This window comes from Staurois parvus, unplaced genomic scaffold, assembly GCF_062004578.1.
Source record: "Staurois parvus isolate SC_StPar_1 unplaced genomic scaffold, SC_StPar_1.0 ptg000120l, whole genome shotgun sequence".
Taxonomy (NCBI): domain Eukaryota; kingdom Metazoa; phylum Chordata; class Amphibia; order Anura; family Ranidae; genus Staurois; species Staurois parvus.
In genome coordinates, this window is record NW_028317916.1 from 7,271,265 (window position 1) to 7,287,124 (window position 15,860).

General features: G+C 42.4%; 1 protein-coding gene across 6 annotated transcripts in view; it reads right to left on the reverse strand.

Moving 5' to 3' along the window:
• The window catches only part of CADPS2 (calcium dependent secretion activator 2), a 694,049-nt gene that overhangs the window by 147,655 nt on the left and 530,534 nt on the right, over positions 1-15,860 (reverse strand). For 3 of the 6 annotated variants that reach the window (XM_089672135.1, XM_089672133.1, XM_089672131.1), the window contains 2 exons: positions 11,088-11,235; positions 8,383-8,397 (listed from right to left, as the gene is read on the reverse strand). In XM_089672135.1, the coding sequence (XP_089528261.1) occupies positions 8,383-8,397; positions 11,088-11,235 (163 nt within the window). The remainder of the gene's footprint in view (positions 1-8,382; positions 8,398-11,087; positions 11,236-15,860) is intronic. The other 3 variants (XM_089672134.1, XM_089672136.1, XM_089672132.1) reach the window with 1 other exon arrangement.

Below are 15,860 nucleotides of genomic sequence, written 5' to 3' on the forward strand. Positions count from 1 at the left end.
GCAACATGCCTACTTGGAACTTCTGTTTATCCTTTCCCTACAAATGGGATTCATTGAACAAAAACACTCATGCTTTGAGTGTCTCTGTGGTCAATGACTGAAAGCGGATATAAAATGGGGAGGCACCTACACCAAGGAAAAGGAGGTTCTGGCTCTAGGTTTGATGGCACACTGCTCTTTTAAGCAAGACAAGCAAAATATAGATTGCCCTATATGTAATTTTGTCAAATGTTGGATAGCGCAGGCGTTGGCGGACGGAGCGGATACTGTGAATACTGCTCCGCACCTTCTCGGCGCTTTAGGGGGGACACACGGTGCACCCTGACCCAGTTTCGCCTGGCCAACCACCCAATCAGCTGGCAGAGTAGAAGGGGGACCTCTGATGTCCACCCGGCCGGCTGGACGGTCCGGGGGTGGCTCCTGCACTGCCGCCTTGAAGAAAGGAGGAGGGGGCAAGATGCAGGCCGGTGCCAGATCCTGGAGCTCCTCCACTTCAGAGACCTCTGCAGCAGCGGGTCCAGCTCTCTCCATCCAGCCCTGGATCTCGTGATGACGGCTCCCTAGGCTCCCAGGCTCATGTGAGTGTTCTCTCTGCTTCCTCTGGGTCCATCTGCAGCCCTGCCAAGTCTCCCCCTCAGGTTGCAACCCTGTCACAAGGCCAGGAGTCACATACTTCCTCCCTGCTTGATAGGCAGATGGTGAAGATATTCAATAGTCGGCTCAGTGGCCAAGATTCTGCTCCTGATAGTCTAGTTTCATTCCCTGCTCCTCTGGATGTGTCCCAGCCCTACTCGGGGGACTCTGTTCTCATTGCTCATTTTGCTGATTTGCCACAGAGGGAATTAGAAAAAGCTACAACTAAATTAGCCCTTGACCTCAGGCAATCGCCTGGAGAATATTGAAAATAAAGTTGATGATACCATTCACAGAGTGTATCAGAATTCTACTAGGATTGTGAACTTACAAGATCGCTTTGACGAAGCTTATACAAAGATAGACAACCTTGAGAATCTTGCCCAGCGGTGCAATTTTAGAATTAGAGGCCTAACAGAAGCGGTTAAAGATATCGCTCCTTGTGCCCACTCCCTCATATTGTTAGCGTTTCTGGATAATGACTAAATTCACACGGAGATTGATCACATCCATAGAGCTTTGATCCCCTTAAAGCCTGATGGACCCCCTCGAGATGTGATCGTCAAACCTCACTTCTTCAGAATTAAGGAAGCGGTGATACGCTACGCCAGAGAACATCCCGACCATTACTTTCACCTTTGATTCAGAAAGACATCCGCTATAGATGGAACTATCCATTCCGCCTACAATTTATCTACAATGGCAAATCCTATGCGTTCTCTACATTTTCTGAAGGGGAGAAATTCTTGTTGAATTTAAGCTTTATTTACCTTAGCCCCCCATCACGGGATCCTCTCAGGGCTGACGGCCCTCCTCCTCCACTCTCGCCTCTATGGTCTCCATCTCCCAGGAAGAAGAAATCTGCTGCTTCGCGCTCGAAGTCCTGAGGACCTTGCCAGTTATAACACAATTGTTTTTGTTGGCGGGGGCCTCTCTGTGGTCCTGTCTGGGGACATTGGCCTCCGCCTTTGTTGTTTTTGTATTATTGGTACTTGAATTATGCACTTTAGCCGTATTGGTTTCTAACTGTTCTGGGTTGGTCCTTTTTTGTGCTAGATATTCTAGCTTTTGGCATTAGGAAATTTTCTGATGATTTTGATTTTTTCATAGACCCCATGGTGCTGGGAAGAGTCTATGCACTCTCTCTACCCGAAAAACTCTCCCAATTGCTTTGGTGGAGACTCTTCCATTCCTTGACTTTTGTCTGGGATACTTGAATTGCAGTTGTTTTATGTTGTATATTGCTCATTAGCTATTTAGGTGGATGCTGGCCTAATTTTGGGCTCGGCATCTTTTGTTTCTTCTCTTTTTTTCTTCTTTTTCCCGCCTTTTCTCACAATTTCTACGTGAGGGTCAATTCAAGCTCTTCTATTTGGATCAGCATTCCAGATATCCATATCAGTGGATATATGGGTCATGTCATCAGTCATCACTGCTCTGCCTTTATTTTCATGTCTACACTAAGACCTACCGATAATGTGGTTCATCTTCCTGTATAATAATCTTTTTTCTCATAATATGCAAGGCCTGGGTTCCCCCTCTAAACGTCTCAAGGTGTTTGCTCGTTAGAAGTTTTTAGGAGCTGATATAGTGGCATTGCAGGAAACCCATTTTGCTTCCTCTTTTATGCCTAGATATATCCATAGGGATTTTTCCCTGTATGTTTTTTCGTTAACGCATCCGGAAAAAAACAAAAGGTAGAGCTCTGTCTATTGCGATGATTATTTTTTACCGACTCTAAAGTGATACTGGACAAGGAAGGGTGATATTTATTAGTTAAAGGCCATCTGGTGGGTAATTTGGTGACTTTTCTGATTTACTATGCCCCCAACATGAATTGAATAGCATTTTTCTAATCCTTGTTTCAAACTTTATCCCTGGAATTGGAAGGTGATATATTTCTGGTGGGGGACTCGAATTTGGCCCTGAATCACATGCTTGATAAATCACATACCACTAAACTTAGAGCCCCTCCGAAACAAAGTCATGCATTTGCACAAATTTTGTATCGTTATACCTTGATAGACAGGTGGAGGGAGGCCAACCCCACCTCTAGAGACTACTCTCTTTTTTCTAGAGCTCATAATCGCTATTCACATATTGACCACATTTTTCTCTCTACGGAGATGTTGTCTAAATTGATTTCAGCTAAAATTGTGGTAATTGTGGCGTCATATTAACGCTTTCTAACTTAACTGTCAGCTTTGCTAAGCCACATTGCAGATTAAATGAGCCCCTTCTTAGCAACGAGTCAATTCGCCTCAACGTCATAGAACACCTGAAATCTTATTTTACTATTAATAAAGCGGAAGACATGACTCCTGCTAGTAACTGGGCAGCTCATAAAGCCTCTGTCCGAGGTTTTTTTATCCAACTATCCTCTAGACTTAAGCAATCTCGTGAAAAGTTGATTTCTGCCAAAACTAGGGACTATGAAGTTTTGCTAGCTCAACACAAGAATAGCCTGTCCCCAGATCTGTTCCTCAATGTGGAACACGCTAAACTAGAACTTAACTTTTGTTGCACCACAAAAGCAGAAAAACAGCTACGATGACTGCATCATACATTTTTCACCTGGCGGGACAAACCTGCCTCTCTTGGCACGTAAGCTTTCTCCTAAACACACCTATTCGGCTCTTTCTAAACTTTAGCTTTCAGCAGGTGAAATTTCACAGGATCCTCAGAAAATCCTTCAGGAATTTAATACTTTTTATACCACTTTATATAGCCAACCCCGGCCTATTGAGCCCTCTTTGCTTCAAGATTTTTTGGGACCTTTGCAACTTCCCAGTATTGCCGAAGCTCATAGAGAACTCATGAACAGCCCATAATTAATGAAGAATTAGGTGGGGTTCTTAAACTGCTGACGTCACATAAATCCCTGGCCGTGACGGCTTACCGAATATTTACTATAAAACTTTCTCTGAACAGCTTCTCCCCCATATGGCTCTTCAATTCCTTGAGAGAGAACGGTGTGATTCCTTTGGACGAAAACAAGGCCTATATTAGTGTTATCCCTAAGCCTAATAAGGACACCACAGATATTCTTAACTATCAACCTATTTAGCTTATTAACTGCGACCTGAAAATTCTGACAAAACTTCTGGCCTTGCACCTTAATTTTTTTTTAGCACAATATATTCATAAAGATCAGTCGGGTTTTATACCTGGTCATCAGATGTTAGATCAAATTCGCAGGTCCATAGCTTTAATTTCTGCTGTCCGCTCTAATTGGGATGCTCCTCTCTCTCAGGAATTGTTGCTCCTTTCTTTGGAGCTTCAGAAGGCTTTCGATAGCTTAACTTGGGACTATTTGTTCACTATCTTGAAGGCTTTGGGATTTGGTCCTACATTTCTTACTTTATTACAGCCCTTGTACCACACACCCTTGGCTCAAGTGTCCATTAGAGGTTACAGATCCCCTATATTTCCAATTTGGCGCAGTACTAGACAAGGTTGTCCGCTATCCCCTTTACTCTTTGCATTGGCCATTGAACCTTTAGCTATGGCAATCCGCTCTCACTCTGGTATTCATGGGATCCAATGTGGTCCTCAGGAACATAAATGTGCTTTATTTGCTGACTTTGTCTTAATGTATATTTCCTCCCTTCTGACTACCATACCTAATTTACTGTCTCTTCTACACCATTTTCTGACCTCTTTGGGCTCTCTTTAAACTCTCAAAAGATGACAGCCCTTAATGTTTTGTTGCCATCTTCCATGGAACGCCAGCTTCGGAATATGTATGATTTTCAACGGACCACCAATTCCTTACACTATTTACGGATTAATTTGACAGCTTCCATTGAGACTCTTTACCAAGCTAATTATCCTCCTCTTTTCAAACACCTTAAAGAGGACCTCCGTTGTTGGGCTACTTACTTTATTTCTTGGTTTGGTAGGATCAACTCTATTAAAATGTTTTTGCCCCGGTTATTATATTTTTTTTAGGACCTTGCTAATTCCGATTCCGAGACATGAACTAAATCATTTACAGGCCGAGGTGCTTTGTTTTGTTTGGAACCATAGAAGGCCCGAATGAACCACAAAACACTATACGCCTTGAAATCTCATGGTGGGATTGGCCTCCCTAATCTCCATACATATTTCCAAGCTGCTGAAATCGCACAATTGGCTTATACTACCGCTACGGGATCGGTTCCCCTTTGGGTCTCTATTGAATCTTTCCTGTCATCCTTTTGCGGTTGGTGCTCTACTTTGGCTTCCTTGTCGCTCTCGCACTCCCATATTATGTCCTTCATTATCTTTCTTGTTGTCGGTCTGGGATAGGGTACGCCATCACAAGTCCCTAGCCTCCTTGCACACACCTTTAACCCCTGTATTCAGCAATCCTGAATTTATCCCTGGCCTGGTCCCATCTGTGTTCCAATGGTGGATTAATAAAGGGTTATTGAGGATAGGAGACTTCCTCCGGGGTGCCGGAATCTATCCTCTTCAATATTTTAAAGGATAAAATGCAGATGCCTCTCACTGAAATTTTTAGATTTGATCAAATTGCCTCTTTTATCCACTCAGAAATTGCCTTATTGGATGAACCACCCATCCTGACCTCTTTCAAAGTCTCCTGTCAAGGTAACAATTTGGCTAGAGGCTGTATGTCTTTGGTGTATGCCCTTCTCGCTGATCCGAGTTGTAAACTTCCCTATATGGACCAATGGGAACGGGACCTGAATATCACCTATAATATCTCAGATTGGTGAGACATAGCTTTGGCATTGTCCAAAGTTTCAATACCACCTTAATTGAGGCGAACTATAAAACATTATTGAGGTGGTACTTGGTCCCAACTCGGATTGCAAAAATGCATCCAACTACTTCCCAAATGTGCTTTTGGCGCTTTGGCCAAGTGGGGTCTATGTTCCATGTCTGGTGGCAATGCCAAATAGTAATTAGATTTTGGATATGCATATTTAATTTCATCTATATGGTGACAGGGGTGAATATATGTAGGGCTCCAAAGACAGCCTTCTTCCATAAATATCCCACTACAATTCCTTAGAACTCCCTTAAGCTACTTATCTATATGTTGTTAGCGGCAAGAATTACTATAGCTAAACATTGGCAGAATTCTCTTATCCCTCTAGAATATGTTAAAACTAAATTGAACTGGATCATGATCTAAGACAAACTTACCTACATTCTACACAACAATACTACTGAATTTGGTAAAACGCGGGACCCATGGATTCAATACATCTTTGTACCTTGATCCTTCCCGCGGTGACCCTCTTCTTCTTCTTTTGTTTCTTTCTCTTCTCTTATTTCTCTTTCTTTCTTTTCTTACTTTATTAGGTCTTTTCTCACTTCTCTGTGTAACGAGGTTGGGTGAGCCCATTTGTATTGGTTCTACAACATTTGCCATGTTTTTCTTAATGCTTATTTCAGTCGCTTCATGTGGCTACAAGTATTGAGTCTTATTTTTGTGATATATCATGGCATTTGTCTTTGATGCTATTTGTATTTTGAAAACTTTTCAATGAAAACCATTGTAAAAATAAAATATCAAATGCTGTTTAAGGACTCAAATAAAGGATTAAAGTGGTATTAAATCCAAAAGCAAATATTTATTATATAGCAGCATAGCAATATTTAAATATGATGGCTGTATTCATTGTCTTTTTTAGGCTTTCATTTACTTTCACTTGGTGATCCTGCCAGTAAATCTGTTTTTCAACAGAAGAAGTTGCCTTGCATATGTAGCAGTTACTGAGTTTTATATAAACCATTTAACACTGACAGGGGTGCTTACCATGATCAGCTTTTACTTATGAAAAAACTTTATTCCAAAAAGAACAAAACTGTTCCTGCTATCAAAATTTGTCTTTGTTGCTCCTTAATCCAGAGTGTAGGCACGCTAATGCAGAGGTGTGTTACTGGCCAGATCAGAGGGACAGAGGGAAAAAGAGCCTAAAAAAAGAAAACAAATGCAGCTTCTACATTTAATGAATGGTATGCTGCAATGTACATTTTTGGTTTTTGGTGTGATACAAATTTAACAATACAAAAGGTTAAAAAAACTGTCTATGTGAGATTTGTCTGCCAAATATACTTCATTAGAAATCATTAGATCCTTATATAGTTAGGGAAAAAACTTTGCTGAACTAATGTTACCTCTGCCGTCCCTGACCTTGTGCTTTGAAAGCTGTCATCAAAGACCCAGGCCTGTGTAAAATTGCCCTGTTACATTGCCCTATAGCATTTCTACAAACCAAGACTGAAAAGAAAGAAGGTATGTGAAAACTTTTTTTCCATCTTTTGGAATAGAGAATAGACTGCAGAGGAATCTTAAACAGATTACAGACTGCTGGAAGTTTATACTGCAAATCTACTTGGTGACCCTGCATAAATTAAACTGATTGTAAACCTTCACCTTGTAAAACACACAGTATAAAATAGAAATGAAAGGCAAAACATTATATACAGAATGTCCCCACATTCCCTCTGCATAAAAGCTGGGGAGGAGAAAAACCAGCACACTGATCTTCCCAGTGAAAGGCTGTGTGGGTGGGGGGGGGGTCAGGACAAGTTTGATCATTGGAGGAGAGCAGGCTGAGTTCCCACCATAGCTAAAGAACTGACCGTGCAGTGTTCTCCTGCCTAGCATGGTCAGTTTTTAACTTTTGATAGGAAAGCAGAGGGACTGGCAGGAACACCAAGGATTTCACACAAAGGAAGTGCTACAAAGAGAACAGGAAACATTTCATACAAGTACATGGTACAGCAGGGACATATCAGGAATATGAAATGTTGAGTTTAAATATTCTTTAAGAGAGCTTATGTCTACAGGTATCCTTTTTGGAATGAAATTTCTACAACATCAGGCTTATGGAATTTTAAATGGTCACTGGAGTAATAATGGTAGATATAAAAGAAAACAGTTTTGGCAATATATAGACAACTATTCATAAAACGGCTGCATCCCAGATCTTAGATGTGAGTGACTTGCCATACTTAGGGACATGGGTAAAGTGTTCAGGGCACATTACTTACAAACTAATTAAACATTCTGTCTAATGCTAATTCAGATTTGTTATAGAATTTTTTGCATTAATTACCTCTATAATGTCCCCAGAGGTTAAAGTGGTTCTAAAGGTTCATGCATTCTATTCAGGAAGGTAAAAAACCTTCTCTGTGCAACAGCCCCCTTAACACTTACCCGAGCCCCATCTCGATCCAGCGATGTCCACTAGAGCCTCGGTTCTCCGAGGATTCTCACTCCTGACTGGCTGAGGCAGCAGCGGGAGCCATTAGCTCCCACTGCTGTCAATCACAATCAGTGAGTCAATCAGGAGAGGGAGGGGCGGGCTGAGCTAAATGAACACGTAGAGCCGCAACTCAGGACGTGCCTACTCAGGTGCACCCATAGCAAGCTGCGTGCTGTCGGGGCACCCGACAGGAGGGAGGGGCCAGAAGCGCAGGTGGGGGACCCGAGAAGAAGAGGATCTGGGCTGCTCTGTGCAAATATGACGTTTGTTATTTAAAAAAAAACAAGACTTTAGTATCACTTTAATACAATAACACAAAATGCAGTAACCCACTGCAATACTCCAGTAAACTGAGGTCCGACTGTCTCAAACTGCCAACGGCCATTATAAACACAGCTATCATAATCATCATCTCTCAAAATAAGAAAATGGTACAATGGGAAGGTGGCTTCACTCACACCACAATCATATATAGACAAACCAACTTTTTTTTAGTGAATTTATATGTGTAAGAAACACTTACCCACTGCTTAGAAAACTGGGTGATATAATGGAATGATCCAGAAACAAATGTACATGGAAATAAAATATGACAGGAGGATATAACAATAAGTAAGAGATAATAATGAGGGGAAAAAAGAAAAAAAAATAACAGAGAACATATTATGACTGATAATGGGTGTACACAGTTTAAAATGTAACTGCACATTTACAAAAATTACAATTATTGGACTCCAATGCCCATTTCCAGCCCCCCCCCCCCATTCCCCTTCCACAATTTATACTCAGCTACCCCTGCCCCTTTAAGTTCCTCCCCATGCAGCCTGCTTGGTACCACAGCCTCTTAATTTTTTCATTGTCTAGACCAGTATCTACCCATATCCAATCTCCATTCAGTCCTATAGAGAATGTGTACTCTAGCTTTCATTACAGAGTATGATCCCTCAGATAATTGAGTGGAAAATTTTAAGAAAAAGCTGCCCAGTGCTGAACAGACCACACAGTGAAGATCTCGGAGCAGCATAGACAGGTAAGTAAAAAAAAAAACAGGCCATTTGTGAATGGGGCCATGTGCGGTCATATGCGGGAATCCCAGAGGAAGTTCTCGGCAATTAGCTGTGGGGAAGCAGCCCCATTAAAAGCAGTGGAATGCTGACAGCTCCTGCAGCTAATCTTGGCTGCTCACATATAGCCATGTATGGAGTAATTTCTCCTGACTGTGTCAATGGCCAATTATGTGCAAGTAGCCACTCTATGAGCGATTACAAGTCAGTGGTCACGATTAGCTGCGGGACCCGTCAAACTCCTATTGCTTTCAATGGGGCTGCCTACCACAACTACTTGCCGGGAATCCCCGCTAGGGATCCTGCATATGATTGCACAAAGTCCCATTTGGGGCTGAAGGGTGGCATACAGAGTGGGTATGGATATCAGAGCTCACAAAGTGTAGCTGCAATAAAAGTTACATTTTAAAATATTTGTATGTAAACACAGATCTGGAAAAATACAGGGAAAACAGAACCAACAGATTTTTTTTCTAAATATTGGACATGGGAGGGGGGGGAGGGGGGGTTACGGATGCCATAAAATTCCTGCATAAACCAAAAAAGAAAGAACTACACTGGTAAAAGTATTATAAAATATTTTAGATAGCTTTCAGGATTAGAACTTCAGGCAGGTTTTAACCACTTCCAGTCCGGACACTTTTACCCCCTTCCTGTCCAGGCCAATTTTCAGCTTTCAGTGCTATCACAATTTGAATGACAATTGCGTGGTCATGCAACACTGTACCCATATGATTTTTTTAGCATTTTTTTGAGACAGATAAAGATTTATTTTGGTGGTATTCATTCTCCACTGGGATTTTTATTTTTTTTGCTATGTAAATGAAATGTCCAAAAATTTTGAAAAAAAGTTTTTCTTATCTTTTTAGTAGAAAAAAAAAAATAACCCAAATTAGTTTATAACCAAAAAATATAATTTTTAAACTTTAACTTTTTTTTATATTATTATTATTTTTTTTTTACATACTGTCATCCTAGCAGTACAGTGCCACCATGGTGACACTGTACTACTTGTGGGGGATGATGAATATTTTTTTTTTTTTACACTGATTGCTTTTACACCCATAAAGGCTGTAAAAGCAATTGTTTCTCCCCTCTAGCTGCATTCTTGCAGCCATTGAGAGCTACTTTGTGAGCTGTGATTGGTTGCACCTTGTCACATGGTACAAGACTGTTGTGAATAGCCTTGTACCATGTGACCTCTGTGATCATGCACAGATTTCACATGTAGTAAGCAATGATGTCAGAAGTGACATCTTGCGTACTACTCTGCATAGAGGTCCCATCCGACGATCGGTGTTCCACTTTGTCCGGAGGACACAGCGGGCACCGGATCGTGGTGCTGCGTGCTCCCAGGGAGCGCGCACAAGCATTGTGCAGGGAGGCTGTTTATAAATGGCTACCCAACCCTGCACTGCCACCGTCCGGCCGTTTATATACAACGGCTGGATGGGAAGTGGTTAAATACTATCTGTGACACTACTGAAGAGATCACCTCCATGGTGTATGGGAATCCCTCTCCAGTGGGGTCATAAGCAGTAGCCTGAAAGAGGTGTTAAATCTTCCCAATCTGATTAAAAAAAAAAAAAAAAAAAAGTGTGTTTGGTTAGACCTTTTTTGTACCCAAAAATGTATCAAGGGTCAAAACATTTAATTTGGTTAGGTAGAGTGGTTAGGATTTAGAAGTCCCATCTGTTTTTTTTTATTGCTACTTATATCCCAGCTAGGGAGAGTTCACTATCTTTGTCTGTTACAGCTAGAGGGGATCAGCGAATAAATGCTTGCTGGTCTCCTTTCCCTCTACCTGGCGACACCCACAACTCGGGTTCCGGGTCAATAGGAAGCGTGGCGGGGATGGGGGTACAGTCCCAGGCTACGGAAAGCTGACAGTGTACAGTGAACACACACTTCCAGCTGTTGTAGCAGTTAGGAGTGTCTATAAACTCCCTCCCCGCCACCAATGTATGGTATACGTTGGTGGCAGTAAAAGAGTTCATGTTCTACAAATTAATTTTATAACCTAAAATACTATTAAAGACAAGGCCAACAAAGTATGTGCGCAATTAAATACTCCAGAATTTCACAAAAAATTCCATTAGTGCAAATTATACAACTAAGTAATACAAATGGATGTGAACAAAGAAAATACACTTTGGACATTTACCTCTTGCCCACCATCAAGAACACATAGTTTAGTACACTGCTTTTTAGCATCCACCAACACATTAAACATAGTGCATACTGATGATGGAATCCGGAGGTCTGTAGATTTACTTGTCCTCTGCAGTTTAATCTCAAATGCAGTTCGTGTCCTAAGCAATAGAAAAAAGAATACAGATGTTAAAACATTAAATGAAACAATTACCCTGTAAAAGTGTAACACTGTTCATTAATAATTTCTGTTACATAATACTGTTTTACACTGGTAATATTACAGGAAGAAAGGAGTAAAGTAAACCTAAAGGGAAAAACATGTCATTTTGGATAGACTAACGTAAGGTTATAAAACCCCCTCAGGTTTATTTTTTGCCTTCTGTGTCCTGTCCTGTAACCAAAAGAGTGAGAAGAAATGCCTTCAAAGAGGAAATCCTTGGTTGTCCCTATTGGAAGATTTCCTCTCTATTACTATTCTGCGGACAACCCAAAATTTGGGATTTAATTTTACCTTCGCTTTCAATGATAATGATAAACATGACAAAATGAGAGCGTGTGAATCACCCTAATGAGGACACAGGCAGCAATAAAAACCTGACAAATATTCCAATCCCTCTCAACTCTGCCCAAAACAAGAAAAAACAAGTTTTGCCTTTAGTTATGCTTTAAGGGGAAACCATTTTGCATTAAAGTGGAACTGCACTGCATTGAGCACCTCCACTTCTTGGGATTCATCTGTCCTTAGCTCAGGCATGCATGCAGGAGGGTGTGCCTAGCTGAGAAAGCCCCTTCTCCTCTCCTGAAGACTCTTGGAATATATGACATCATTTGCCTTGGCATGGAAACCAGAAAGTGACTTAAGAAATGTAATCAAAAAGTTTATGACAAGTAAATATGATGTCCTATTTACTAATACTAGCAGCACAAGCATTAAAACTAGTCAGTGAAGTTTTGCTTTAATATCCAATATACCTAAAAGTAATTGCTAACTTTACATGTTTTAAGTGCACATTTTCATATACGTATTCCATATTTTCAAAAACATCTGCAAATTTTCCTTCTCGTTATAAAAGGCATCAAATCTGATCAACTGTTGAGATATAATAAATTACAGTAGACCAATAAAAGCAGATTTCTCTGTCACTATGTTTGAATTTTTGGAAAACTCTTGGCACTTCTAGAACCTTTGGTTTCCAGAAGCCAGTAACACAACATACAGTATCTTCTATTCCTCCGACCCTGTTCAGGATTTAGAATTGGAACCTCCTATTATTAAGGATATTATGAAGGAAAGTATTGAGGATCCTGAATTTGTAGCAGGTCCTGAAGAGTATTATTATTTTACAGGATTTATATAGCGCCAACAGTTTGTGCAGTGCCTTACAATATAAGGGAGACAGTACAATTACAATACATTTCAGTGCAGAAGGAATATGAGGGCCCTGCTCGTGGAGCTTACAATCTAGATTCCCCCCCTGCATTTTATGATGTACATGCTTCATGCCAAATGTTCTCTATTGTGGACAAACTAAGGCTCAGTTCACACTACTGCGAACTAAAAGACTTACAGTACTACTTTGCCAGGTGACTACCTGACACTTTGCTGGCGACTTGAGTACAAGTTTTCTTTTTTTGACCAATTGGAAAATATCAGTTTTTTTTGTTACATTTCGTTTCATTTATTGAATTTCTAATAAAATCCTAATTTTCAGAACCAATTAAAATCAAATTCTGTGTTAGGAATAGCTGGTTGCTAAGGAGAGGGCTGGGGAGCCGGCCCCCGCATCCTTAACAACCGCTGACTCATCAGCTGTCAGTCATTGTTCCTGCTGACAGTTGAATGTATATAAAAGAATGCGGGCAACTAAAAATGTAAAAAAAAAAAAAAACAGCGTGCCCCCCCCCAAAAAGAAAATCCATACTAGACCCTTATCCGAGCATGCAGCCAGGTCAGGAAAGGGTGGGGGGGGAGAACGAGTGCCCCCCCCCTCCAGGCCATATGGTCTCGACATGGGGGGGGCTTTGGGGTAAGGGGGCCCCCCAAAGCACCTTGTTCCCATGTTGATGGAGACAAGGGCTCTTCCCCACAACCCCGGGCTGGGGGCCCCAATTAACAAGGGGGCCCCCAGATTCTTGCCCCCCCTACCTATGTGAATGAGTATGGGTTACATAGTACCCCTACTCATTAACCAAAAAAGTGTAAAATGTGAATAAAAACACAATATTTTTTGACAAGTCCCCGGTCGGTGATGTTACAAGGGGGTAGGGCCAACAGGTGATGTCATTGGATGGCCTTGCCCCTTAGCTATTTAAGAACTGTCAGACGGCGGAGAGCTCAGATGCCAGGAGCCAGCGGTGGGAGCAGAGCTCTGGTTTTTTTTTTTCCATCTTTGGGATCATCGTGATTGACGTTGGATCTACTTCCGGCTGCATTTTGTCTTAATAAAAGGAGTTGTCAAAAACTGTTGTGTTTTTCTTCACATTTTACACTTTTTTGGTGAATGAGCCTCCTATTCACTTGGGGGGCAGGATCTGGGGGCCCCCTTGTTAAAGAGAGCTTCCAGATTCAGATAAGTTACCCCTGCAGACCCCCACAACCACAGCCCAGGGGTGTGGGGAACAGGCCCTTGTCCCTATCAATAGGGGGACAAGGTGCTTTGCCCCCCCCCATGTTGTGGGCATGTGGCCTGATATGGTTCAGGAGGGGGGGGCACTCGCTTTGACCCCCCCCCCTCCCCTTTCCTGACCTGTTACGCTGCATGTTCAGATAAGGGACTGGTATGGATTTTATGGGGTTGGTGTGGGGTTCCTTTGAAATCCATACCAGACCCAAAGGGTCTGGTAGGGATGAGGGGGGGGCCCACGCATTTAAAAAAAAAATTAATTGCTGGCATTCTTTTGTTTACATTCAACTGTAAGCAGGGAAACCAGCTCATGAATCATTGATTGTTAAGCTTCCCAGAGATCTCCTTAGTTATCCTTCACACAGAATTCATTTGTTCCAAAAATTAGAATTTTGTTAGAAATTAAATAAATTAAGGATTTTAAAAAGAAATGCACTCAGGTGGTGGATCCTATCATTTCAATTCTCAATAAGCACCATACAATTCCTGTTGAGAATGTTCCCTTTTTAAGGACTCTGTTGATAGGAATCTAGCAGCCCCAATTAAAGGTCTTCTTAGCCCTGGCAGGTCCCCCCCTGCAGACAGCAGCTGTTGCTATATCTATTAGCCAGAACAATTACAGCCGAAACCATCAACATTGAGTTGGATTGATACTCTAGAATAGGCATCGCTAAATGGTTAAACCACTGTCCCATTCGTCAGACTGCTGTGGTCCTGCCATTTAAGACCGCTTCTTTCCCCAGTCTCCGCTGCTGTCACAGAAGAGTGGGAAGCAGGACAGCTTTGGATGGGGGCAAGATGGGGTCGCCCTCCAGTGGGTTCTTTTGCTCCTGTTTTCCAGAAAGTCCCTGATCAACTTACCTTTGCAACCGTACCGACATCTGAAGAGCCCATGCAGTTAGGCCGAACACACTTTACTCCATAAGAGCGATCGCGTCACCTAAGATTTGGCCTATGCCTTTATTGTGGGGCTGAAGGTCATCTAATAAAGTCATGTTCTATCTGCCTAGGAAACTCGGGTCAAGGTCACTCTGCGGGAGGTGATCTAGACCAGAACCTGAATTCTGCCACCTTCCCTCGATTTATCATACCTGTCTCCATTCATTGGGCCCTAAATTCGTACCAGGTTTCTGCTTATGTGGATTTCCTCGTCCCCTTGATGACTCCCCAATCAGTATCTACAGTTGATGGCCTTAGGGCCTTTACGCTTTCAGACCACCTCCATGTTGGTGTATATGCATGTTGGCGCTCTTCATTGTGAGGAAATCTCCTTCCTGATCCTCCCTAAGTCTTCTAGCCCCATCATTCTTGGACTTCCATGGTTGCAGAAACACTCACCCAATCTTGACTGGAACTCTGGCCAAGTATTGTCTTGGGGGTCAAAATGCGATCAGACTTGTCTCCCTAAGATGTTCCCACCTCGCACTGTACCCGTGGCTGAGGCCACCACCTCTCTGATGCTCCCTCAACATTGCCAGACCTTACAAGATGTTTCTTGTAGTAAAGCTGCTCCCCTGCCTACTCCTATTGCGGGCCCCCTTCTGGTGCTGTCCACCTCTAGTTTCTTACAATCTTTGGTGCCCAAATCATTTGTCCTTTTACATACAGTGCAGCTTAGAGCTCTTATGTCGCTACCTTCTGGGTGGGTGGAGGTCCCAACATCTGTGACCTCTGTACCATCTGAGTTCCTAGATTCATGTGCCCTGCATGCTGAGACCCCAAAACTCCCTAGAGCTGCTTTGGACCCAGCTGTGGTTTCCACATTAGTAGCTACTGTACCCTCTGTCCCTTGTCCTGCCCCCCTACACCCTACAGTGCCTTCTGTCCCCTGTCCTGTCCCCATACATCCTACAGTGCCCTCTGTCCCTTGTATTACCCCAGGTTCCTGTTCTGCACAGCCTGTCTTGCCCACTGTACAAATCGAAGCCTTCACGCCTACTCCTGTGTTCTTCCTGGCAGCCTCCTCACCAGACCCTTCAGCCTGGTTATTGGTGTCTGCTCCAGCCCAGTTTCCTGTCGTATGTTCTTCTATTCTTACCCCTTCTGAGGCAAATGTTTCCAAGAACTTACATCTGTCAGCTTCCAAGTACAAAATAGCTGCAGATTGTCATCTCCGGGTGAGTCCCAAATTTTTCCCTGGTGACAAGGTTTGGCTCTCT